Source organism: Scyliorhinus canicula, chromosome 21 (genome assembly GCF_902713615.1).
Source record: "Scyliorhinus canicula chromosome 21, sScyCan1.1, whole genome shotgun sequence".
Taxonomy (NCBI): Eukaryota; Metazoa; Chordata; class Chondrichthyes; order Carcharhiniformes; family Scyliorhinidae; genus Scyliorhinus; species Scyliorhinus canicula.
The window spans coordinates 70,342,828-70,369,839 of record NC_052166.1 but is presented as its reverse complement, the minus strand read 5'-3'; the positions used below and the strand labels follow the sequence as shown (position 1 = coordinate 70,369,839).

General features: G+C 51.2%; 1 protein-coding gene across 1 annotated transcript; it reads left to right on the top strand.

Moving 5' to 3' along the window:
• The first annotated feature begins 1,369 nt into the window (after positions 1–1,369).
• Positions 1,370–26,739, top strand: dbh (dopamine beta-hydroxylase (dopamine beta-monooxygenase)). The gene is made up of 7 exons (XM_038782605.1): positions 1,370–1,538; positions 8,019–8,162; positions 21,240–21,278; positions 23,946–24,005; positions 24,768–24,895; positions 26,099–26,258; positions 26,370–26,739. Exons 1-7 carry the CDS (start codon positions 1,440–1,442, stop codon positions 26,520–26,522), a joined length of 783 nt encoding a protein of 260 aa, XP_038638533.1. The 5' UTR covers positions 1,370–1,439; the 3' UTR covers positions 26,523–26,739.
• Positions 26,740–27,012: the final 273 nt, after the last annotated feature.

Sequence of the window (27,012 nt, the reverse complement as noted above, 5' to 3'; positions counted from 1 at the left end):
CATGCTCGCTGCTCCAAACTAAAATCACCCTTGGCCTAAGTGACTAGCTAGGACTTCCCTTTAGGTTCTGTGGCAGAGCCCAAGATGTCAATCGGCAGACTTGGCAAACAGACAATCGGTGAATTTAGAATTATGAGGGATCACCTGTTTTTGCTTCTGATTCAGAATCTTCAGGAAGAAAGGCGGGTCATGTGAAGAGTTCCATTTTGTCCTGAGTTCTGTGAGGAGAGATTTAGCCAGGAAGCAGCTGGATTCTCCCCCATCTGTCTCTGCCAGGCGATTACAAAAATTCTAGTCAGACCTGTGAAGTCGCTCCTGTTCAAAAGACAGACAGCCGTCAGAACTATAACAGGAAATTCTGGGAGTGAAATATTACAAGCAGTTTCTCACCAGGTCTGGAATACAATAATCCTCTGTCTGAATGGCTGGGAAGAACCCAAACCCAATTGGTGGGTAGAGTAGGTGATAGATAGATAGAGATAGATAGAGAAATACAGCACAGAACAGGCCCTTCGGGCAACGATGTTGCGCCGAACTTTTGTCCTAGGTTAATCATAGAATTTTGGACAATTTGTCATGGCCAATCCACCCAACCTGCACATCTTTGGACTGTGGGAGGAAACCGGAGCACCCGGAGGAAACCCACGCAGTCACGGGGAGGATGTGCAGGCTCCGCACAGACAGTGACCCAAGTCGAAATCGAACTTGGGACCCTGGAGCTGTGAAGCAATTGTGCTACCCACAATGCTACCGTGCTGCCCTTAAGAAGTTAACCTACACTCCATTATTCTACCCTAATCCATGTACATATCCAATAGCCGCTTGAAGGTCCCTAACGTTTCCGACTTAGCTACTTCCACAGGCAGTGCATTCCATGCCCCCACTACTCTCTGGGTAAAGAACCTACCTCTGACATCCCCTCTATATCTTCCACCGTTTATCTTAAATTTATGTCCCCTTGTAATGGTGTGTTCCACCCGGGGAAAAAGTCTCTGACTGTCTACTCTATCTATTCCCCTGATCATCTTATAAACCTCTATCAAGTCGCCCCTCATCCTTCTCCGTTCTAATGAGAAAAGGCCTAGCACCCTCAACCTTTCCTCGTATGACCTACTCTCCATTCCAGGCAACATCCTGGTAAATCTCCTTTGCACCTTTTCCAAAGCTTCCACATCCTTCCTAAAATGTGATGCGCACACGAGGGCTGTCAGTCTCCTCTATTGCCTGGTTTGATTCTTATATAAACCTATACAGCCTTGTTAAGCCGGCATAACCCTGTATAGCCCACGTTAGCCACAGCCCACGTTGACCACATGTTTAATAAACCAGCAAGGTTTCAGGTGAATGAAATCCTATCTCTTACATTGACAGGAAGGTTGGACAATTCCGGGATTCGCTTGTTCTACACTCCCACCTTACGGAAGTTCAATGCGGGAATCATGGAGCTGGGGCTTGTGTACACACCACTTATGGCTATTCCACCAAGGGAAGCAAGCTTTGTACTCCGCGGTTATTGTACAGCAGAATGCACACAGCAGGTAAGTAACGCACAGTATCTGAGACTGATCACCTGGTCAGAGAACAGGGCAAAGAATGAGCTGCCAGAGAGTGAGGGACACAGAGAGTGACTGGGACACAGAGAGTGACTGGGACACAGAGAGTGAGGGACACAGAGAGTGACTGAGACACAGAGAGTGACTGAGACACAGAGTGACTGAGACACAGAGAGTGACTGAGACACAGAGAGTGACTGGGACACAGAGAGTGACTGGGACACAGAGAGTGACTGGGACACAGAGAGTGACTGGGACACAGAGAGTGACTGGGACACAGAGAGTGACTGGGACACAGAGAGTGACTGAGACACAGAGAGTGAGCGACACAGAGAGTGACTGAGACACAGAGAGTGAGGGACACAGAGAGTGACTGAGACACAGAGAGTGACTGGGACACAGAGAGTGACTGGGACACAGAGAGTGACTGGGACACAGAGAGTGACTGGGACACAGAGAGTGAGCGACACAGAGAGTGAGGGACACAGAGAGTGACTGGGACACAGAGAGTGACTGGGACACAGAGAGTGACTGGGACACAGAGAGTGACTGGGACACAGAGAGTGAGGGACACAGAGAGTGAGGGACACAGAGAGTGAGGGACACAGAGAGTGACTGGGACACAGAGAGTGACTGGGACACAGAGAGTGAGGGACACAGAGAGTGACTGGGACACAGAGAGTGACTGAGACACAGAGAGTGAGGGACACAGAGAGTGAGCGACACAGAGAGTGAGCGACACAGAGAGTGACTGGGACACAGAGAGTGACTGAGACACAGAGAGTGACTGAGACACAGAGAGTGAGCGACACAGAGAGTGAGGGACACAGAGAGTGACTGGGACACAGAGAGTGACTGGGACACAGAGAGTGACTGAGACACAGAGAGTGACTGGGACACAGAGAGTGACTGAGACACAGAGAGTGAGGGACACAGAGAGTGACTGGGACACAGAGAGTGACTGAGACACAGAGAGTGACTGAGACACAGAGAGTGAGCGACACAGAGAGTGAGGGACACAGAGAGTGACTGGGACACAGAGAGTGACTGGGACACAGAGAGTGACTGAGACACAGAGAGTGACTGAGACACAGAGAGTGACTGAGACACAGAGAGTGAGCAACACAGAGAGTGAGGGACACAGAGAGTGACTGAGACACAGAGAGTGACTGGGACACAGAGAGTGACTGGGACACAGAGAGTGACTGAGACACAGAGAGAGACTGGGACACAGAGAGTGACTGAGACACAGAGAGTGACTGAGACACAGAGAGTGAGCGACACAGAGAGTGAGGGACACAGAGAGTGACTGAGACACAGAGAGTGACTGAGACACAGAGAGTGAGGGACACAGAGAGTGACTGAGACACAGAGAGTGAGGGACACAGAGAGTGACTGAGACACAGAGAGTGACTGAGACACAGAGAGTGAGCGACACAGAGAGTGAGGGACACAGAGAGTGACTGGGACACAGAGAGTGACTGGGACACAGAGAGTGACTGAGACACAGAGAGTGACTGAGACACAGAGAGTGACTGAGACACAGAGAGTGAGCGACACAGAGAGTGAGGGACACAGAGAGTGACTGAGACACAGAGAGTGACTGGGACACAGAGAGTGACTGGGACACAGAGAGTGACTGAGACACAGAGAGAGACTGGGACACAGAGAGTGACTGAGACACAGAGAGTGACTGAGACACAGAGAGTGAGCGACACAGAGAGTGAGGGACACAGAGAGTGACTGAGACACAGAGAGTGACTGAGACACAGAGAGTGAGGGACACAGAGAGTGACTGAGACACAGAGAGTGACTGAGACACAGAGAGTGAGCGACACAGAGAGTGAGGGACACAGAGAGTGACTGGGACACAGAGAGTGACTGGGACACAGAGAGTGACTGGGACACAGAGAGTGACTGAGACACAGAGAGTGACTGAGACACAGAGAGTGACTGAGACACAGAGAGTGACTGAGACACAGAGAGTGAGCGACACAGAGAGTGAGGGACACAGAGAGTGACTGGGACACAGAGAGTGACTGGGACACAGAGAGTGACTGAGACACAGAGAGAGACTGGGACACAGAGAGTGACTGAGACACAGAGAGTGACTGAGACACAGAGAGTGAGCGACACAGAGAGTGAGGGACACAGAGAGTGACTGAGACACAGAGAGTGAGCGACACAGAGAGTGACTGGGACACAGAGAGTGACTGAGACACAGAGAGTGACTGAGACACAGAGAGTGAGGGACACAGAGAGTGACTGGGACACAGAGAGTGAGCGACACAGAGAGTGACTGAGACACAGAGAGTGACTGAGACACAGAGAGTGAGGGACAAAGAGAGTGAGGGACAAAGAGAGTGAGGGACACAGAGAGTGACTGGGACACAGAGAGTGACTGGGACACAGAGAGTGACTGAGACACAGAGAGTGACTGAGACACAGAGAGTGAGCGACACAGAGAGTGAGGGACACAGAGAGTGACTGGGACACAGAGAGTGACTGGGACACAGAGAGTGACTGGGACACAGAGAGTGACTGAGACACAGAGAGTGAGCGACACAGAGAGTGAGGGACACAGAGAGTGACTGGGACACAGAGAGTGACTGGGACACAGAGAGTGACTGGGACACAGAGAGTGACTGGGACACAGAGAGTGACTGAGACACAGAGAGTGAGGGACACAGAGAGTGACTGGGACACAGAGAGTGACTGGGACACAGAGAGTGACTGGGACACAGAGAGTGACTGAGACACAGAGAGTGAGCGACACAGAGAGTGAGGGACACAGAGAGTGACTGGGACACAGAGAGTGACTGGGACACAGAGAGTGACTGGGACACAGAGAGTGACTGGGACACAGAGAGTGACTGGGACACAGAGAGTGACTGAGACACAGAGAGTGACTGAGACACAGAGAGTGACTGAGACACAGAGAGTGACTGAGACACAGAGAGTGACTGAGACACAGAGAGTGAGCGACACAGAGAGTGAGGGACACAGAGAGTGACTGAGACACAGAGAGTGACTGGGACACAGAGAGTGACTGGGACACAGAGAGTGACTGGGACACAGAGAGTGACTGAGACACAGAGAGAGACTGGGACACAGAGAGTGACTGAGACACAGAGAGTGACTGAGACACAGAGAGTGAGCGACACAGAGAGTGAGGGACACAGAGAGTGACTGAGACACAGAGAGTGAGCGACACAGAGAGTGACTGGGACACAGAGAGTGACTGAGACACAGAGAGTGACTGAGACACAGAGAGTGAGGGACACAGAGAGTGACTGGGACACAGAGAGTGAGCGACACAGAGAGTGACTGAGACACAGAGAGTGACTGAGACACAGAGAGTGAGGGACAAAGAGAGTGAGGGACAAAGAGAGTGAGGGACACAGAGAATGACTGGGACACAGAGAGTGACTGGGACACAGAGAGTGACTGAGACACAGAGAGTGACTGAGACACAGAGAGTGAGCGACACAGAGAGTGAGGGACACAGAGAGTGACTGGGACACAGAGAGTGACTGGGACACAGAGAGTGACTGGGACACAGAGAGTGACTGAGACACAGAGAGTGAGCGACACAGAGAGTGAGGGACACAGAGAGTGACTGGGACACAGAGAGTGACTGGGACACAGAGAGTGACTGGGACACAGAGAGTGACTGGGACACAGAGAGTGAGCGACACAGAGAGTGAGGGACACAGAGAGTGACTGGGACACAGAGAGTGACTGGGACACAGAGAGTGACTGGGACACAGAGAGTGACTGAGACACAGAGAGTGAGCGACACAGAGAGTGAGGGACACAGAGAGTGACTGGGACACAGAGAGTGACTGGGACACAGAGAGTGACTGGGACACAGAGAGTGACTGAGACACAGAGAGTGAGCGACACAGAGAGTGAGGGACACAGAGAGTGACTGGGACACAGAGAGTGACTGGGACACAGAGAGTGACTGGGACACAGAGAGTGACTGAGACACAGAGAGTGACTGAGACACAGAGAGTGAGGGACACAGAGAGTGACTGGGACACAGAGAGTGAGCGACACAGAGAGTGACTGAGACACAGAGAGTGACTGAGACACAGAGAGTGACTGAGACACAGAGAGTGAGGGACAAATAGAGTGAGGGACAAAGAGAGTGAGGGACACAGCGAGTAAGGGACACAGAGAGTGACTGAGACACAGAGAGGGAGGGACACAGAGAGTGAGGGACACAGAGAGTGACTGAGACACAGAGAGTGACTTGGACACAGAGAGTGAGCGACACAGAGAGTGACTGGGACACAGAGAGTGACTGAGACACAGAGAGTGAGGGACACAGAGAGTGAGGGACACAGAGAGTGACTGAGACACAGAGAGTGACAGCGACACAGAGAGTGACAGCGACACAGAGAGTGACAGCGACACAGAGAGTGACTGAGACACAGAGTGACTGAGACACAGAGAGTGAGGAACACAGAGAGTGACTGGGACACAGAGAGTGAGGGACACAGAGAGTGACTGAGACACAGAGAGTGACTGGGACACAGAGAGTGACTGAGACACAGAGAGTGACTGGGACACAGAGAGTGACTGAGACACAGAGAGTGACTGAGACACAGAGAGTGACTGAGACACAGAGAGTGAGGGACACAGAGAGTGAGGGACACAGAGAGTGACTGAGACACAGAGAGTGACTTGGACACAGAGAGTGAGCGACACAGAGAGTGACTGGGACACAGAGAATGACTGAGACACAGAGTGACTGAGACACAGAGAGTGAGGAACACAGAGAGTGACTGGGACACAGAGAGTGAGGGACACAGAGAGTGACTGAGACACAGAGAGTGAGGGACACAGAGAGTGACTGAGACACAGAGAGTGACTGGGACACAGAGAGTGACTGAGACACAGAGAGTGACTGAGACACAGCGAGTGACTGAGACACAGAGGGTGACTGGGACACAGAGAGTGAGGGACACAGAGAGTGACTGAGACACAGAGAGTGACTGGGACACAGAGAATGACTGGGACACAGAGAATGACTGGGACACAGAGAATGACTGAGACAGAGAGTGACTGGGACACAGAGAGTGACTGGGACACAGAGAGTGAGGGACACAGGGAGTGACTGAGACACAGAGAGTGACTGGGACACAGAGAGTGACTGAGACACAATGAGTGACTGAGACACAGAGGGTGACTGGGACACAGAGAGTGAGCGACACAGAGAGTGAGAGACACAGAGAGTGACTGGAACACAGAGAGTGACTGAGACACAGAGAGTGACTGGGACACAGAGAGAGACTGGGACACAGAGAGAGACTGGGACACAGACAGTGACTGGGACACAGACAGTGACTGGGACACAGAGAGTGACTGAGACACAGAGTGACTGGGACACAGAGAATGACTGAGACACAGAGAGTGACTGGGACACAGAGAATGACTGAGACACAGAGAGTGACTGAGACACAGAGAGTGAGGAGCACAGAGAGTGACTGGGACACAGAGAGTGAGGGACACAGAGAGTGACTGGGACACAGAGAGTGACTGGGACACAGAGAGTGAGGGACACAGAGTGTGACTGAGACACAGAGAGTGAGGGACACAGAGAGTGACTGAGACACAGAGAGTGACTTGGACACAGAGAGTGAGCGACACAGAGAGTGAGAGACACAGAGAGTGACTGAGACACAGAGAGTGACTGAGACACAGAGAGTGACTGAGACACAGAGAGTGACTGGGACACAGAGAGTGACTGAGACACAGAGAGTGACTGGAACACAGAGAGTGAGGGACACAGAGAGTGACTGGGACACAGAGAGTGACTGAGACACAGAGAGTGAGGGACACAGAGAGTGACTGGGACACAGAGAGTGACTGGGACACAGAGAGTGACTGAGACACAGAGAGTGACTGGGACACAGAGAGTGACTGGGACACAGAGAGTGACTGGGACACAGAGAGTGACTGGGACACAGACAGTGACTGAGACACAGAGAGTGAGGGACACAGAGAGTGACTGGGACACAGAGAGTGACTGGGACACAGAGAGTGACTGGGACACAGAGAGTGACTGGGACACAGAGAGTGAGTGAGACACAGAGAGTGACTGGGACACAGAGAGTGAGCGACACAGAGAGTGAGGGACACAGAGAGTGACTGGGACACAGAGAGTGACTGGGACACAGAGAGTGACTGAGACAAAGAGGGTCTTTGAGTGTCGAAGGTGAACTGGAACTGGTAGAAAGTGAGCAGTGGGAGGGAGGGCGGGGGGTTCAGACTGGAGTAGTGTTTGACCAGGAAGACTGGACACTGATAGTGACCAGAGTAAAGAGTGAGCAGGGGCAGAGATTGATGGCCACAAAGACATTTGGTCTGCTCTTGATCACAGTCAGTGAATTGTTGACCATTTTGAACAATCGTTAACGGTGTGTTGTTGATGTTTTGGATTTGTTCCTTTGACAGAGCCTGCCTGTGTCTGGCATCCACATCTTTGCCTCACAGCTGCACACTCACCTTGCTGGTACAAAGGTGAAGACTGTTCTTGTTCAGGGTGGTGTTGAGCTGGACATTGTCAATGCTGATGGACATTATAGCACTCACTTTCAGGTATCGCTTGCTTGTTGCTTCATTCTTTTGTTCAAGTCTGAACAAGGCTAGTCTGGGCTCTCGAATCTACTCTAACAAAAGCAAACATACAGATTAGAAGCAAGCTCAGTCCACAGCCCCTCGGGCCTGCTCAGTCCACAGCCCCTCGGGCCTGCTCAGTCCACAGCCCCTCGGGCCTGGTCAGTCCACAGCCCCTCGGGCCTGCTCAGTCCACAGCCCCTCGGGCCTGCTCAGCCCACAGCCCCTCGGGCCTGCTCAGCCCACAGCCCCTCGGGCCTGCTCAGCCCACAGCCCCTCGGGCCTGCTCAGTCCACAGCCCCTCGGGCCTGCTCAGTCCACAGCCCCTCGGGCCTGCTCAGTCCACAGCCCCTCGGGCCTGCTCAGCCCACAGCCCCTCGGGCCTGCTCAGTCCACAGCCCCTCGGGCCTGCTCAGTCCACAGCCCCTCGGGCCTGGTCTGGCTGGTCTGACTGTGGCATCAACTTCATATTTCTGCCAAACCCCTGATCCCCTTCGACTCCCTCCTTAGTCAAGAATTGACCGACTTCTGCCTTTAAAATATTCACTGACCCTGTCTCAGAATCTACCAGGTGGCTCTCGGGGAGAAAGGGTTTCTTCTCACTTACATCCTAAATGGGAGTTTAATCTGTGTCCTCATGTTCTAGCAACTCATCAATCGCCCACGTCTAGTGGATTTCTGATGTATATTCACTTTATGCACTAGATTAATGTTCACAAAGTTGCTGTGTTAAGATTATTACTATTTAATATAGAAAATTTAGCAAAACCTTAATTTAAAAAAAAACAGCAGCAGCAACCCGGGGGGGAGAGATTTATTTTCCTTTTTGTAAGGGGCGCATGCTCTATCCTGTTTGGAATTTAGTTAATTTGCTAAACTGTATTGTTTAGAGGGTTACGTTGTTCTGTTCTGTTGGCATGTTGTTGCCCTTCTTTCTTTGTACTATTTTCCTTTTTGGAGGGTTTTGTAAACTTATTGAAAACTTTGAACAAATACATTTTTTAAAAAACTCATCAATTGCCCCCTTTGCCTGTAGTACCAATCAGGAACAGCAGGAGGCCATTCAGCCCCTCGAGCCCTTGCCAACATTTAGTCCGATTGTGGCTCTACCTGCCTGGATTCCATATTGATCCCTTGCCAATAAAAATCCATCAATTCTAGTTTTGAAATATTTAACTGATCCTCAACAGTTTTTTGTGGGGAAAGTGAGTTCGCTTTTTCCCCTCCTCGCCGGGTCAGGAAGTGTTCCTGATATCACTGCTCAACAGCCTGGCCCAAAACGTGAGCTTCTTCCCCCTTGTCCCAGACTCCCCCACCCCCCTCCCCGCCCCCTCCAATGGGAAATAGTTTCTCTTGACTCTATCAAACCCTTTAAACAGCTTAAAGGGTGGGATTCTGCGGGAATCGGCGGGACGGGCAACTCTGGCACGAAGGAGTGGCACAAACCACTCCGTCGGGCCGCCCCAAAGATGCAGAGTCCTCCGCACTTTCAGGGGCGAGGCCAGCACCGGAGTGGTTTGCGCCACACCAACTGGTGCCAAAGGGCTTCAGCCGGCCGGCGCCGGTTGGTGGATGCGCGGGAGTGCCAGCGTGTGCGCAGGGGAGAGTTCATCTCCGCGTCGGCCATCACGGATGGCCACAGCAGCCGACACGGAATAATAGAGTGCCCCTACAGCACAGGCCTGTCTGCGGATCGGTGGGCCCCGATCGCGGGCCAGGTCACCATGGGGGCACCTCCCAGGGACAGATCCCAAGGATCCCGGAGGCCGCCCGCGTATCCAGGTCCCGCCGAAAACGGGCAGCCACTCGGCCCACGGGGAGCCGGAGAATCGCCGGGGGGGATCGCTGCCAGTGGGCGCCAACCGATACGGCACGATTCCTGCCCCGGCCAAATCCCCGGCGGCGGAGAATTCGGCAGCCGGTGGGGACGAGATTCACGCCCCCCCCCCCCCCCCCCCCCCCGCGATTCTCTGACCCGGCGGGGGAGTCGGAGAATCCAATTAGTCCATCCCTTGATCTCGTAAACTCAATGTATGAGTGTAGTGGTTCAGGACACACAGAGATGAAGGTTTAAACAGATTTATTCTAAACTCAAAGGTAAAGTTGCACAACATAAGTGCCCAGCCCAGGATTCCATCTGTTACCATGGAAATTTGTGCTTCACCAGCCCCACAGAGAGATCGGTAAGTGATTCCTCGTGGTCCTGGTGAGGGTTTTCATCTCCCCCCCCCCCCCCCCCCCCCCCCCCCCAGGTCCAGATCCTTCTCCACTCCTGCGACAGTGAGGCTTCCTTTGCCCTCCCCCCCCCCCCCCAGGTCCAGATCCTTCTCCACTCCTGCGACAGTGAGGCTTCCTTTGCCTCTTTGCGCACGGCCTTGTGTCCACTCTCAGCTGAGCTGGATCTGGGTGCATGAAGCGGACGAGGGGTCATTGCTTCCTCGCAGAGGGTTGAAGGACCCCTGATGGGGGCTTTTCCTTGATAGAATATAGAACATAGAACAATACAGCACAGTACAGGCCCTTCAGCCCACGATGTTGTGCTGACCATTTATCTTTATCTAAGATCAACCTAACCTACACCCCTTCAATTTACTGCTGTCCATGTGCCTGTCCAAGAGTCGCTTAAATGTCCCTAATGACTCTGACTCCACCATCTCTGCTGGCCGTGCATTCCACACACCCACCACTCTCTGTGTAAAGAACCTCCCTCTGACATCTCCCCTATACCTTCCTCCAATCACCTTAAAATTATGTCCCCTCGTGACAGCCATTTCCACCCTGGGGAAAAGTCTCTGGCTATCCACTCTATCCATGCCTCTCATCACCTTGTACACCTCTATCAAGTCACCTCTCTTCCTTCTTCGCTCCAGTGAGAAAAGCCCTCGCTCCCTCAATCTTTCTTCATAAAACATGTCCTCCAGTCCAGGCAGCATCATGGTAAATCTCCTCTGTACCCTCTCCAAAGCATCCACATCCTTCCTATAATGAGGCGATCAGAACTGGACACAATATTTCAAGTGTGATCTAATTAGGGTTTTATAAAGCTGCAGCAAAACCTCACGGCTCTTAAACTCAATCCCCCTGTTAATGAAAGCCAACACACCATACACCTTCTTAATAATCCTATCAACCTGGGTGGCAACTTTGAGGGATCTATGTACGTGGACCCCAAGATCCCTCTGTTCCTCCACACTTCCAAGAATCCTGCCTTTAACCCTGTATTCAGCATTCAAATTCGACCTTCCAAAATGAATCACTTCACATTTATCTAGGTTGAACTCCATCTGCCACTTCTCAGCCCTGCTCTGCATCCTGTCAATGTCCTGTTGTAACCTGCAACAACCCTCAAAACCATCTACAATTCCACCAACCTTCATGTCATCGGCAAACTTACTAACCCACCCTTCCACTTCCTCATCCAAGTCATTTATAAAAAAACCACAAAGAGCAGAGGTCCCAGAACAGATCCTTGCGGGACACCACTGGTCACCGACCTCCAGGCGGAATACTTTCCATCCACTACCGCTCGCTGTCTTCTTTAGGCCAGCCAATTCTGTATCCAGACAGCCAAATTTCCCTGTATCCCATGCCCCCTAACTTTCTGAATGAGCCTACCATGGGGAACCTTTTCAAATGCCTTACTGAAATCCATATACACCACATCCACTGCCCGACCTTCATCAATCTGTCTCGTTGCATCCTCAAAGAATTCAATGAGGCTTGTGAGGCATGACCTGCCCCTCACAAAGCCATGCTGACTATCTTTAATCAAACTATGTTTTTCTAAATAATCATGAAGCCTATCTCTCAGAATCCTTTCCAATATTTTGCTCACCACCAACGTAAGACTGACTGGTCTGTAATTCCCAGGGATTTCCCTATTCCCTTTCTTGAAAGGGAAAAAACATTCGCCTTCCTCCAATTATCCGGTACTACTCCAGTGGAGAGTGAAGACACAAAGATCGTCGCCAACGGCGCAGCAATCTCCTCCCTCGCTTCCCGTAGTAACCTTGGGTATATCCCGTCAGGCTCAGGGGACTTATCTATCCTGATGCTTTTCAAAATTTCCAGTTCATCCTCCTTCTTAATAGCAACCTGTTTGAGTCTATTAACCTGGTTCACACTGTTCTCATGAGCAACAAGGTCCCTCTCTCACTCGAGTGAATACCGAAGCAAAGTATTCATTTTGCCTCCCCCATCTCCTCAGACTCTAGGCACAAATTCCCTCCACTATCCCTGATCGGCCCTACTCTCACTCTGATCATCCTCTTATTTCTCACATAAGTGTAGAACGCCTTGGGGTTTTTCCCTAATCCTTCTCGCCTGGACTTTTTCATGCCTCCTTCTAGCTCTCCTCAGTTCATTTTTGAGTTCCTTCCTGGCTACCTTGTAACCCTCTAGAGCCGAGTCACATCCTTGCTTCCTCAACCTTACGTAAGCTTCCTTCTTCCTCTTGCCTAGAAGCTCCACTTCTCTTGTCATCCAAGGCTCCTTCACCTTACCATTCCTTCCTTGTCTCAGTGGGACAAAACTATCCAGCACTCACAGCAAGTGCTCCTTAAACAATCCCCACATTACTGTTGTGCATTTCCCCAAGAAATGCCCAAGAAACTGGGGCTGTTTAGCACACTGGGCTAAATCGCTGGCTTTGAAAGCAGACCAAGGCAGGCCAGCAGCACGGTTCGATTCCCGTAACAGCCTCTCCGAACAGGCGCCGGAATGTGGTGACTAGGGGCTTTTCACAGTAACTTCATTGAAGCCTACTCGTGACAATAAGCGATTTTCATTTCAAGAACAATTGTTCCTACTTTATGCTCCTCAGCTCCTGTCTAATAGCAGTATAATTTCCCCTCACCCAATTAAATACCTTCCCATACTGTGTACCTATCCCTCTCCATGACTATTGTAAAGGTCAAGGAGTTGTGGTCACTGTCACCGAAATATTCTCCCACCGAGACATCTGACACCTGGCCTGGTTCGTTGCCGAGCACCAAGTCCAAAATGGCCTCCCCCCTAGTTGGCCTATCTACATATTGAGTCAGGAATCCTTCCTGGACACATCTGACAAAATCTGCTCCATCCAAACCATTTGCACGGAGGTTCCAGTCAATATTAGGGAAGTTGAAGTCCCCCCATGACAACAAATCTGTTGCTTCTGCACTTTTCCAAGATCTGCCGCCCAATCTGTTCCTCTATCTCACTGCTCCTATTGGGGGGTCTATAGAAAACTCCCAATAAAGTGACTGCTCCTTTCTTGTTTCTGACTTCCACCCATACTGACTCAGTAGACAAACCCTCCTCAACTACCTCCTTTTCTGCAGCTGTGGTGCACTCCCTAATTAACAGTGCCACTCCCCCTCCTCTTTTACCTCCCTCCCTATTCTTCTGAAAACATTCAAACCCCGGAACATCTAACAACCATTCCTGCCCCTGTCAAATCCATGTCTCCATAATAGCCACGACATCGTAGTTCCAAGTACTGATCCATGCTCTCAGCTTATCTCCCTTATTCCTGACACTCCTTGCATTGAAACAGACACACTTTAACCCATTCCACTGACTGCAACTTTGTCCTAACAACTGTCTATCCTTCCTCACAGACTTGCTGCCTGTTCAACAGCTACCCTATCCTCTGATCCATAGCTCTGGTTCCCATCCCTCTGCTAAACTAGTTTAAACCTTCCCACAGAGCTCTAGCAAACCTCCCACCCAGGATATTGGTGTCCCTCCAGTTTAGGTGCAATCCGTCCTTCATGTACAGGTCCCACCTTCCCCAGAAGACATCCCAATGGTCCACATATCTGAAGCCTTCCCTCCTGCACCAGCCCTGTAGCTACGAGTTCAGCTGCACTCGCTCTCTGTTCCTTACCTCACTTGCACGTGGCACCGGTAGCAATCCTGAGATCACTGCTCTGCTTATCCTGCTCTTTAGCTTCCAACCTAACTTCCTAAAATTGCTTTTTAGATCCTCATCCCTTTTCTTAGCTATGTCGTTGGTGCCCACGTGCACTACGGCTTCTGGTTGCTCCCCCTCCCCCTTAAGAATCCTGTAGACCCGATCCGAGATATCCCTGGCCCTGGCACCTGGGAGGCAACATACCTTCCGGGAGTCTCGCTCACGACCACAATCTCCTATCTATTCCCCTGACCATTGAGTCTCCTATCACTATTGCTTTTCTATTCTCCCCCCTTCCCTTCTGAGCCACAGAGCCAGACTCAGTGCCAGAGACCTGGTCGCTAGGGCCTTCCCCTGGTAGGTCATCCCCCTGCCCCCCTCCCCCCCCCCCCCCCCACCCCCTAACAGCATCCAAAACGGGATACTTGTTTTGAAGGGGAACGGCCACGAGGGATCCCTGCACTGTCTGCCCGTTCATGTTCCTTCCGCTGACTGTAACCCAGCTACTCTTGTCCTGTACCTTGGGTGTGGCTACCTCCCTGTACCTCCTCTCTATCAACCCCCCCCCCCCCCCCCCCCCCCCCGCCTCCCGGATGATCCGAAGTTCATCCAGCTCCAGCTCCGGTTCCGTCTCTGAGCAGCTGCAGTTGGGTCCACTTCCTGCATTTGTAGTCAGTGGGGACACCGGTGGTATCCCTCACCACCCACATCCTGCAGGAGGAGCATGGAACTGCCCGAGCCTCCATCCCCTCTGATCTGAATTCCCAAAGAGATTTAAAGGAAAAAAAAAAGAAAAGATTCAACACCCGTTCGGCCCTTTAAAAATATAAATATATACTGTTGCTGCTCTCCCAAGTGAACCCTCTAAAATTGGTGATTTTGTGAAATGATACAATGATAGCTTGCTGCCCCCAAAAAACACAACAAACACAAAAAGAAAATTTTTTAAAATTAAAAATTAAAAAAAAAAACAAAAAACAAACTCTTACCTTACAGAATAGAATATAGCTGCCCTGTGGACCAACTGGAACTCCACCCTCTGACTCTGCTCCCAGCCAGCTGCACTCTGTGAACTCCTGGCTCCCTTCTCGCTCTTTGCGGAAATGAAATGAAAGGAGCACCTTGCTTCCTCCTCACCTAACTCCCTCAGTCACCAAACTCCCTCAGTCACCTAACTCCCTCAGTCACCAAACTCCCTCAGTCACCAAACTCCCTCAGTCACCAAACTCCCTCAGTCACCAAACTCCCTCAGTCACCAAACTCCCTCAGTCACCTAACTCCCTCAGTCACCAAACTCTCACTATAGCACTCAAATGCACCCAAATACAGCACTCCCTGTCACCAAACTCTCACTATAGCACTCAAATACACCCAAATTCAGCACTCCCTCAGTCACCAAACTCTCACTGTAGCACTCAAATACACCCAAATTCAGCACTCAGTGCAAACAAAGTCTGCACTGTAGCTGGCTCACCTTTATACTGTGATTCTAGCCTCTGAAAACTGGCCTAATGCAATTCATAAATTAACAAGCTCCAGCTGATGTTGACTTCTGGCTGGGTCCAGTCACCTCAGTCTCCATTTCTGAGCCCAAATCTTTGTCTTGTTGGGGATGACTCTTGTGTTTAACATGGGTTGTGTCCCCTGCCTGGAGGTTGGTTCTATGGACGTTAAGGTTGCCACCCCACCTGGAGTAGATTCCGCAGTCAAAGATTCACTGCTCATGAGATGGTCCACGGATTTTTTTTACTGTCCTCTCCCTGGTCTTGACCTTGTATAACGCGGGGCCATCTTGTTCATTGCAGCTCCTGAGCTCCAACGGGATCTGTCTCCAAAATTGTGAACATAGACGGTATCTTCTGTCCTGAAGGTCTGTTGGGTATCGTACCCTCTTGTTTTGACTCCACTTTCCCACCTACGTTGGGAAACAATAGGCTGAGTCTGGGTTTGGAGGCATCAGGCCATCAGCAACTCTGCTGGTGCTCCCCTCGCCGTGGTGTGTGGCAAGGTCCTGAAGTTGAAGAGGAACCGAGCTGACTTGCTTTTAATAAACGCTTACTGTCACAAGTAGGTTTAATGAAGTTACTGTGAAAAGCCCCTAGTCGCCACATTCCGGCACCTGTTCGGGAAGGCTGGTATGGGAATTGAACCCGCGCTGCTGGTCTTGTTCTGCATTACAAGCCAGCTGTTTAGCCCACTGTGCTAAACCAGCCCCTGTTAAGCAAGCTGGCTGTTTGTAAATGTTTTTGCCACCTGTCCAGCCAGGCCAATGGAAGCTATGGCGGCGCTCGGTTGTGTTCCATATCGTTGGACTTTGTGAACAGTTGGAATTCTCTGCTGGTGAAGGGAGTCCTGTTGTCGGACACAAGTACCTCCGATATCCTACCTCCAGTATCCTACCTCCGGTATCCTATGGGTCGAAAATGACTGCGTTGTTCCTCTATGGTGATGCTGGAAGTCATGGAGAACATCTGATGTCCATCCATTTAGAATGGGCATCGACCAAGATTAAAAGCATTGACCCCATAAACGGCCTGGCAAAATCAGTGTGTACCCCTAACCCTACACATCCCACCAGCGAGGCCGACCGTGGGAGCTTCTGATTTTCCGATACGACGGCCACTGTTTTACTAAATTTGTTGACTCAAGCCTGGGCCCCAGACGTAGATCCTTGAAGCATCTTCATTTTGGAGACTCCCGGGTGGTCACTGTGTAGCTCCTCTAAGGTTCAGCGCTGGCCTGGTTGAGGGACATAGAAAATAGGAGCAAGAGGAGGCCATTTGGCCATTCAAGCTGGCTGCCATTTATTATGATCATGGCTGATCATCTAACTTAATAGCCTAATTCTGCTTTCCTCCCATTTCCTTTGATCCCCTTCCTGTGGTAATGAATTCCACAGACCGACCACTCTCTGGGTGAAGAAATGTCTCCTCATCTCTGTCCTAAATGGCCTACCCGTATCTTCAGACTGTGACCCCTGGTTCTGGACACCCCCACCATCGGGAACATCCTTCCTGCATCTACCCTGTCTAGTCCTGTTAGAATTTTATACGTCTCTATGGGATCCCCCCCTCATTCTTCTGAACTCCAGCGAGAACAATCCCAACCTCGTCAATCTCTCCTCATATGACAGTCCCGCCATCCCTGGAATCAGCCTGGTAAACCTTCGCTGCCCTCCCTCGCGACATGAACATCCTTCCTCAGATAAGGAGACCAAAACTGCCCACAATACTCCAGGTATGGCCTCACCAAGGCCCTGTATAATTGTGGCAAGACATCCCTGCTCCTGGGTGAGATTCTCTGATCCTGAGGCTGTGTTGACTCCATCGGAAACGCCCCTACAGGAGGCCAGCACAGCACTGGAGCGACCCTCGCCACTCCAGCTGCTCAATTGGGCGTCGCGGGGCCCGCGCATGCGCAGTGACTCCCTTCTCTGCGCCGGCCCCGATGCCACATGGCGTAGGGCTAAAGGGCTGGCGCAGAAGAAAGGAGGCCCCCAGCCCGAGAGGCCGGCGCGCCGATCGGTGGGCCCTGATTGCGGGCCAGGCCCCCCTCGGGGTTGAACCCCCTCCCCCTCACAGGCCGCTCCTGGACCCTTCCACACTGAGGTCCCTCCGGCTAAGAGCAGATTAGAATGGCGCCGGCGGGAGTCGGGATTTTTGTTACGGCCGCTTGGCCCATCCCGGGCCGAGAATTATCGGGGGGGGGGGGGGGGGGGGGGGGGCTAGAGTGGCTCCCGACTGGTGGAGCGTCGACCACGCCGGTGCCAATGGCAGGGTAACGTGATTCTCCGGCCTGGCCCCGGGCTGAGAGAATCCCACTCTCTGTGTACTTGAATCCTCTCACAAGGAAGGCTGAAAGGAGAAGTAAGAGATAGACAGATGAGAAATGATTTTAGATTTGATTCCAGAGCTTGAACCCAGACAGCTGAAGGTGCGGCTGCTAAAAGGCACAAAGTGTTGCACAGACTGGTCAGTAAGGTTATTGGGAATAGTAGCCCCATGAATATAAATTGGCTGTGTGACGGGAAAGAAAATGCTCAACAGTTTTTGTCACTGGAAGGTTTATAGTGGAGCACTCCGGGTTTAGAATTTAGATTTAGATTTCTCACATGTACCAAGGTACAGTGAAAAGTATTGTTCTGCGTACAGTCCAGACAGATCGTTCCATACATTAAAAACATAGGACACACATGAATACATGAGGTTACACAATGAAAATACATAAACATAGCAGGTGAAGTATACGGTATGTAGAGCTACAACTGTACAGAATAATCGTAGGAAGGACAGTTCAGTCCATAAGAGGGTCGTTTAGGAGTGTGGTAACAGCGGGTAAGAAGCTATTTTTGAATCTGTACGTGCGTGTTCTCAGACTTTTATATCTCCTCCCCGATGGAAAAAGTTGGAAGAGGGAATAACCCTGGTGGGAGGGGTCTTTGATTATGGCAGTGTTTTCTGTGCTGCCCACTCTTCCTGATATATATTGATGACCAAGACTTTAGTGTACTGGGCACAATTTCAAAATGAACAGATGATACAAAACTTTTGACTGTTGTGAACCGTGAGGAGGATCGTGGAGAACTTCAAAGGACAAATAAGCAAAATACTGCCGATGTTGTAAATCTATCGTAAAGTGTTGACCTCAGATGTACGGGTGGCATTTCGTCAATTTGAATATCACGGCCAGGCCCTCTTTTTCAATTTGCATATAGTGTGGTCCCACATCTACCGATGCAGCTGGTTGTTTGGTGCCATCGCCCCACTGGTGGGAGAAGACTGGCCTTGCTCCGTATGGAGAGGCATCACATGTTAGTATCAGCGGTCTTGTGGGATCGTACTGTGCCAAAATGTTGGACGAGAGCAGCTGCTGCATCACTTTTGTGAATGCTGCTTCCTGTGGCCTCGGTCACAACTGGTTCTTCTTCAACAATGTGACAGGGATGTCACTAAGGTGGCTCGGTACATTTCCCATCATAATTAATCAGGCCTCGGAACGGCTTCAACTCTGTCGTGTTTCGAGGAGTCAGTGCCCCTTTTATGGCCCTCACTTTGTCCTCTAAAACGTGCAGGCCATCCTTGTCAACACAGTGACTGAGGTAATGTCACATTGTTCGCCTAAAACACGCACTTTCCATGCTTGAGGCAGACACCCACATGGGAGAGTCATAACAGGACATCCTCCAGTTTTTCCAGGTGTTCTTTTTCAGGGGCTCCTGTGATGAATACATCACCCGGTGCACTCCCACCCCAGGCAACCCTTACGCTGGAATATGGTGCACGCTGCCGAGTCTTCAAAAGGCAGACGGGTGAATTCATATAACCTCTTATGGGTTTGACGGGGGACATTTCCCTGGATGCCGTATTGACCGCCAGCTGGAGGTATCCATGGCCTATGCCCAACTTGGTAAATGTGTGGCCTCCAGCCAGTTTTACAAACAGGTCTTCGGTGTGTGGCATGGGGTCAAGGTTGAGGCTCTACTGACAGTTAATTTATAGTTTCCGCAAAGGTGGGCCAACTTGTCAGGCTTTGGTACCTGAACTACTGGTGCTGCCCATTTCGCAAATTGTGATATTCGCAGGCCCAGGGGCTTGATGTGCGTTCGGAGGCACCTGAAGGTCTGTTCTCCTATAATCGAGCAGCAGCTCCAGTGTCCACTTCCATGTCCAAGCAGTGACTGTTCACTTGGGGGTGGTGATGCAGTTCAGCTGCATCAGTTTGTCCTGTTCGAGCCGGTGGATTCTCAAGGCCCAGGCCTGAGGTGGCTTTGGCTTTTGGCCTGGGTGATATGCAGTATTCTGGCAGCCTTGGCTTGGGCGTATCCTTTGGCCACAGATCCAGTACTCCTCTGTCTGTTCCCCAAAGTCCTCTAGGAAAGTTTCCCTAACATTTCTGGGGTTTCATGGCTGTCGGACCATATCCTTGTGTGTTGCAGCTGAGCGGTGAACAGATGGTGGGTGGGGCACAGAGGTGCTTTCTACGGGGAGACGCCAAAATTGAACACACTGCAGTCCAAGTTCTTTGGCCCTTTTCCTCGGAAGTTTTCAGGGATAGCGTCAGTTCTATAAGGCCCAGGGCAGCTTCTGTAAGCAGGTTTCTCTGTGACACAACATTGTTTATTCCGCATACCAGTCGGTCCCGTAGCATCTCCGGCAGGGATGACCCATACACAGTGTCCATCAGTTTTCTGATGCTGGTCAGTAATTCCGTTATGGGCTCTCCAGGGATTCTTCCACCCCCCCCCCCCCCCCCTTCTGTAGCGCTGGATAATTGCCAACGATCAGTTATAGTGGCTTGGTCGCTAATTCTTCCAGTACATTCGGGACTGCTGGGTAAGTCCAACTCTCAATAATGTCAAAGGTCAGGGCTCCACAGGTGGTCAGAAGGATAACCTTTTGTTGGTCATTACCCTCGAAACCATTAATATGAAAGAAATAGTGCATTCTTTTGGCAAACTGGGCGAATCCTTTACGCCCGCACTGAAGATTCGGCATTCCCGGGATTGCTGCCTACATTTCCTTACCAGAGTTGTTTTTTTCAGCAGGGCTGTCCAGAATCCCATCTTGCTCCCCCTTGCCAGTGAAGTTAATAATCAAAGATGAAGGTTTAAACAGGTTTACTGTAAACTCAAAGGTAATATCGCACCCGCGATGCACAACACGAGAGGCTCAACCCAAGAGTAACAGAGCAGCCGGATCGGGTCCCTGTACGTGTCCTGGCCCAGGACGGCCTCTAAAGGGCTCGGCCTCCGCCTGGTACAATGGAATCTCCACGGGGAAATCGATGACTGATTCTCTGTGGTCCATGTGAGGGATCTGACAATAACGTGTCCTCGGAATTGAACTTTGTTAATCCCAGCATCATTGTGATGAACCTCTGCTGTAGCTCCTCTGAGACCTGGGGTCTGAGCTCCAGAATTCTGATATTACGTTTCCACCCCACCTCCCTTGTATTGAGTTATCTTCAGCCATTATCTCTAATCCCCTTCCTCGTACCTCTTCTGTTGTTCTAAAGTTCTTAAATTCTCATTTAATAAATATGCTGACCATTCTTAGGTCCAGTGGATTCTACCCGTGGCTGGATTCAGCTGTTCTATAGATTGTAAATTTAATGAAGAACAAATTTATTGCATTGGTTTCATAAATCTACTTTGGCCTTTACAGGAAATACGACTTTTGCAAAAAGAGATCTCGGTGTTACCTGTGAGTATCTGAGAGACTTGGGTTATCAATTGCCAGCCCAGTACTGTACACAAACACCAACCCAGCGCTGTACACAAACACCAGCCCAGCGCTGTACACAAACACCAGCCCAGTGCTGTACACAAACACCAGCCCAGTGCTGTACAAACACCAACCCAGTGCTGTACACAGCCACCAGCCCAGTGCTGTACACAGCCACCAGCCCAGTGCTGTACACAGCCACCAGCCCAGTGCTGTACACAGCCACCAGCCCAGTGCTGTACACAAACACCAGCCCAGTGCTGTACACAGCCACCAGCCCAGTGCTGTACACAGCCACCAGCCCAGTGCTGTACACAAACACCAGCCCAGTGCTGTACACAGCCACCAGCCCAGCGCTGTACACAGACACCAGCCCAGTGCTGTACACAAACACCAGCCCAGTGCTGTACACAAACACCAGCCCAGTGCTGTACACAAACACCAGCCCAGTGCTGTACAAACACCAGCCCAGCGCTGTACAAACACCAGCCCAGTGCTGTACACAGCCACCAGCCCAGTGCTGTACAGACACCAGCCCAGTGCTGTACACAAACACCAGCCCAGTGCTGTACACAACCACCAGCCCAGTGCTGTACACAGCCAACAGCCCAGCGCTGTACACAGACACCAGCCCAGTGCTGTACGCAAACACCAGCCCAGTGCTGTACGCAGCCACCAGCCCAGCGCTGTACGCAGCCACCAGCCCAGTGCTGTACACAAACACCAGCCCATTGCTGTACGCAAACACCAGCCCAGTGCTGTACGCAGACACCAGCCCAGTGCTGTACACAGACACCAGCCCAGTGCTGTACACAAACACCAGCCCAGTGCTGTACACAAACACCAGCCCTGTACACAAACACCAGCCCAGTGCTGTACAAACACCAGCCCAGTGCTGTACACAGCCACCAGCCCAGTGCTGTACACAAACACCAGCCCAGTGCTGTACACAGCCACCAGCCCAGTGCTGTACACAGCCACCAGCCCAGTGCTGTACACAAACACCAGCCCAGTGCTGTACACAGCCACCCCCCCAGTGCTGTACACAAACACCAGCCCAGTGCTGTACACAGCCACCAGCCCAGTGCTGTACACAAACACCAGCCCAGTGCTGTACACAGCCACCAGCCCAGTGCTGTACACAGCCACCAGCCCAGTGCTGTACACAAACACCAGCCCAGTGCTGTACACAGCCACCCGCCCAGTGCTGTACACAAACACCAACCCAGTGCTGTACACAAACACCAGCCCAGTGCTGTACACAAACACCAGCCCAGTGCTGTACACAAATACCAGCCCAGCGCTGTACACAAACACCAGCCCATTGCTGTACGCAAACACCAGCCCAGTGCTGTACGCAGACACCAGCCCAGTGCTGTACACAGACACCAGCCCAGTGCTGTACACAAACACCAGCCCAGTGCTGTACACAAACACCAGCCCTGTACACAAACACCAGCCCAGTGCTGTACAAACACCAGCCCAGTGCTGTACACAGCCACCAGCCCAGTGCTGTACACAAACACCAGCCCAGTGCTGTACACAGCCACCAGCCCAGTGCTGTACACAGCCACCAGCCCAGTGCTGTACACAAACACCAGCCCAGTGCTGTACACAGCCACCCACCCAGTGCTGTACACAAACACCAACCCAGTGCTGTACACAAACACCAGCCCAGTGCTGTACACAGCCACCAGCCCAGTGCTGTACACAGCCACCAGCCCAGTGCTGTACACAAACACCAGCCCAGTGCTGTACACAGCCACCAGCCCAGTGCTGTACACAAACACCAGCCCAGTGCTATACACAGCCACCAGCCCAGCGCTGTACACAAACACCAGCCCAGTGCTGTACACAAACACCAGCCCAGTGCTGTACGCAAACACCAGCCCAGTGCTGTACGCAGACACCAGCCCAGTGCTGTACACAGACACTAGCCCAGTGTTGTACAGACACCAGCCCAGTGCTGTACACAGACACCAGCCCAGTGCTGCACACAGACACCAGCCCAGTGTTGTACAGACACCAGCCCAGTGCTGCACACAGACACCAGCCCAGTGCTGCACACAAATACCAGCCCAGTGCTGTACACAAACACCAGCCCAGTGCTGCACACAAATACCAGCCCAGTGCTGTACACAGACACCAGCCCAGTGTTGTACAGACACCAGCCCAGTGCTGCACACAGACACCAGCCCAGTGCTGCACACAAATACCAGCCCAGTGCTGTACACAAACACCAGCCCAGTGTTATAGAACATAGAACAGTACAGCACAGAACAGGCCCTTCGGCCCTCGATGTTGTGCCGAGCAATGATCACCCCACTTAAACCCACGTAACCCGTATACCCGTAACCCAACAATCCCCCCATTAACCTTACACTACGGGCAATTTAGCATGGCCAATCCACCTAACCCGCACATCTTTGGACTGTGGGAGGAAACCGGAGCACCCGGAGGAAACCCACGCACACACGGGGAGGACGTGCAGACTCCACACAGACAGTGACCCAGCCGGGAATCGAACCTGGGACCCTGGAGCTGTGAAGCATTGATGCTAACCACCATGATACCGTGTTGTATGCATAGTGTTTTGAAAATTGTTTTGATCAGTAATTTTCTTGAACCATGTTATCTTCTCAATAGGGAGATGTTTTGATTACCTCCTGCACATACAACACTGAGGACCGGAGTCATGTGACAGTGGTAGGTGCAGAAAGCTCAGAGCTACTCGTGGCCCATCTCATTGAAGTGATGTGTTATCTATCGGACAAGATAACATTTCTGTAAATGCTGGAGTCTGAGGAAGTATCTCTGTGCATGTTCCACTGGTCAGGTAGCTTCTGTGGGGGAGAATCAGAGGTAACATTTCTGGTCAATTTCATCAGAGTAGCGGGTATCTGGAGCTGTAATGGGTTTTCAGCTAGAAGGGGAAATATTCAGTAAGTTATCACTTCCTGGACACCCTTCAAAATCCAGTTTATTTCACTCCCTGCCCTGTTTCACTGAGCACCAACCAGGGCCTTGTCTTCCCTGTCCATTGCCTATTCTTTCCTGTCTCATCGGACCTCGATAAATAATCCACTGGTTAGTCTCCCCTCCTAATCTGTTCAAGGTGACCTGCAGCTGATCCACTTGCTCCATTTTATCTGCAAATCTCTTCCCCAATCATTGTGAGCACCAGGCTTGGCCCCTGTCATCACTGCCAATGCAGATAATTCTCTGGTCCTGTGCCCAATAACAGAGAGTGAGAGCGAGAGGGAGAGAGAGAGAGAGAGAGAGAGAGAGACAGTGAAAGACGGAGGAGCGAGGCATATTGACAGAGAGAGAAAAGGAGGGAGACAGACAGTGTGACAGAGATAGAAGAGAGTATGACACTGTGAGCAGGTGGATAAATGTTTCAGAGTTAAAGGATTATCTGGACAATTGACAAGGTGCAACGTGATTGCAATCAGATTCTCTGTTTAGGGTGGATTTGGAATCAATGAAGAAATGTGTGTGAACTACGTACACTATTATCCCCAGACACAGTTGGAACTGTGCAAGAGTGTGGTGGATGTCAGTTACCTGCAGAAGTATTTCATTTTCATCAACAGGTAAAAAATTGCATTTATATCACATCTTGAATGGTGTTAAACATCCCCCAGCAATGAGATCAAACATCACTGACCTTGGAGTCAGACTCATGAGGAGATATTAGGATAGGTGGGGAACAGCTTTTGGTTAGAGAGGAAAGGTTTAACATTCGTCTATCAGGAGACGAGAGGTTTATGGTCCAGACCTTACAGCCTCAGGCAGGCAGCTGAAGATATGGCCACAAATAGTTGAACGATTAAAATGAGGAATTGTCGGATGGCCAGAAATCCCACGCTTGTGTGAACAGATATGGGAACATTTCAAATTCGTTCTCAGGATCTGGGGCAGGCGAGACCAGCATTTATTGTCCATCCCTAATTGTCCCTTCAGAAGGTGGAGGTGAGCTGCCTTCTCGACTGGCTGAAGTCTCTGAGGTGCAGGTATACCCACAGTGCTGTTAGGGAGGGAGTTCCAGGATGTTGCCCAGCGACAGTGAAGGAACGACCGATATATTTCCAAGTCAGGGTGATGAGTGACTTGGAGGGAAACCTCCAGGTGGTGGGGTTCCCAGGTATCTGCTGCCCTTGTCCTTCTAGATGGTAGTGGCTGTGCGTTTGGAATGTGTTGTCGAAGGAACTTTGGTGAGTTACTGCAGTGCATCTTGTAGATGGTACACACGGCTGCCACTGTTCATCGGTGGTGGAGGGTTTGAATGTTTGTGGAAGGGGGAGCAATCAAGCGGGATTGCTTTGTCCTGGATGATGTTGAGCTTCTTGAGTGTTGCCCTTCATGTCCAAAATTGTCCTTAGTGTTGGGTGGGGTTACTGGGTAATGGGGATAGGGTGGAGGTATGGACCTGGGTAGGGTGCTCTTTCCAAGAGTTGGTGCAGACTCGATGGGCCGAATGGCCTCCTTCTGCACTATAAATTCTATGAAATTCATCCAGGCAAGTGGAGAGGATTCCATCCCACTCCTGACTTGTGCCTTGTAGATGGTGAACAGGCTTTGGCGGGTCAGGAGGTGAGTTACTCGCAGTAGGATTCCTAGCCTCTGACCTGCCCTGGTAGCCACAGTATTAATGTGGCTGGGTCCAGTTCAGTTTCTGCTCAATGGTAACCCCCAGGATGTTGATAGTGGGGGTCCAATGGTGGTAATGCCATTGAATGTCACGGGGAGATGGTTACAGTCTCTCTTGCTCATCAGTCACCATTTTGTCTTTAAAGGATTGATGATGATGGAATCTGCACCTGTCCCCAAGTCCCAGTGACTGATCAGTTCAATTCTGTGACCTGGAACCCATTCAGCAGTCAGGTCCTACGAGCTTTGTATGATTCTGCTCCCATCTCGATGCACTGCAACAAGTCTTCTGCTGTACGTTTCCCGGTGAGTACGGAGGCTGCTGAGGGACTGCACTGTCCACGTGTTTGTTTCGCTGTATTATCGCCTAAATTGATTTGAAATGAAACTTTGTCAATAGACATTTTCTATGTTTAGGGTGACTGGGACAAGCAGCCTCTCCCACGGGTGAATGTCGTGTTGCCGGAATCGCCAGATCACTGCCAGAGATCGAGTCACATGGTGCCAGGAGAGGCAACGCTCGTCAACTTCACCAGCACTAACTTGGGAGAGAGACACAAAACTCTTTAGTGTATATCTGTAACCAGCTATGGTTAACCGAGATTGCAAAGTGTGATTGCGATGGTGGGGGAGGGGGAAGACAATGTGAAGCTAATAATATTTCCACTGCAGACTGTCTCCAGTGAGGGCTTGTTCTGTGTTTGTAATCCTCTTCTGTTACTGTGTGTGTCTTTGCCTCGAATTGTCCGATTTTAATTTGTTTCCAATTAAACAGCAAATTCTTTCAGATCAAGATTTGTGACTTTCTTTAAATGTTGAGGATGAAGCTCCTCCCCAAACAGCACCAAGGGCAGTTCAATATCCTGACAAAACCTCCTCCACACAACCCTATCCCCAACCTGCCACTGCGAGACGCAGCAAAGCTCTCCCCCTGCTGCTCGCCCCCATCATCAGACTCAGAACCCTCCCCAGGTCATTCCCAGCCACTCTTCACTCCTCCCACCATCTCGTCATTCAGCCACACTCTGACCCAAGGGAATGCCCCCACTCTGCAGCTCCC

Coding starts and splice junctions, on each gene's coding strand:
- dbh (XM_038782605.1), top strand. CDS start 1,440: ATGGAGCTGGGGCTTGTGTACACACCACTTATGGCTATTCCACCAAGG. Junction 24,006..24,767: donor ACCGGAGTCATGTGACAGTG/GTAGGTGCAGAA, acceptor TTCTCTGTTTAG/GGTGGATTTGGAATCAATGA. Junction 26,259..26,369: donor CTTCTGCTGTACGTTTCCCG/GTGAGTACGGAG, acceptor TTCTATGTTTAG/GGTGACTGGGACAAGCAGCC.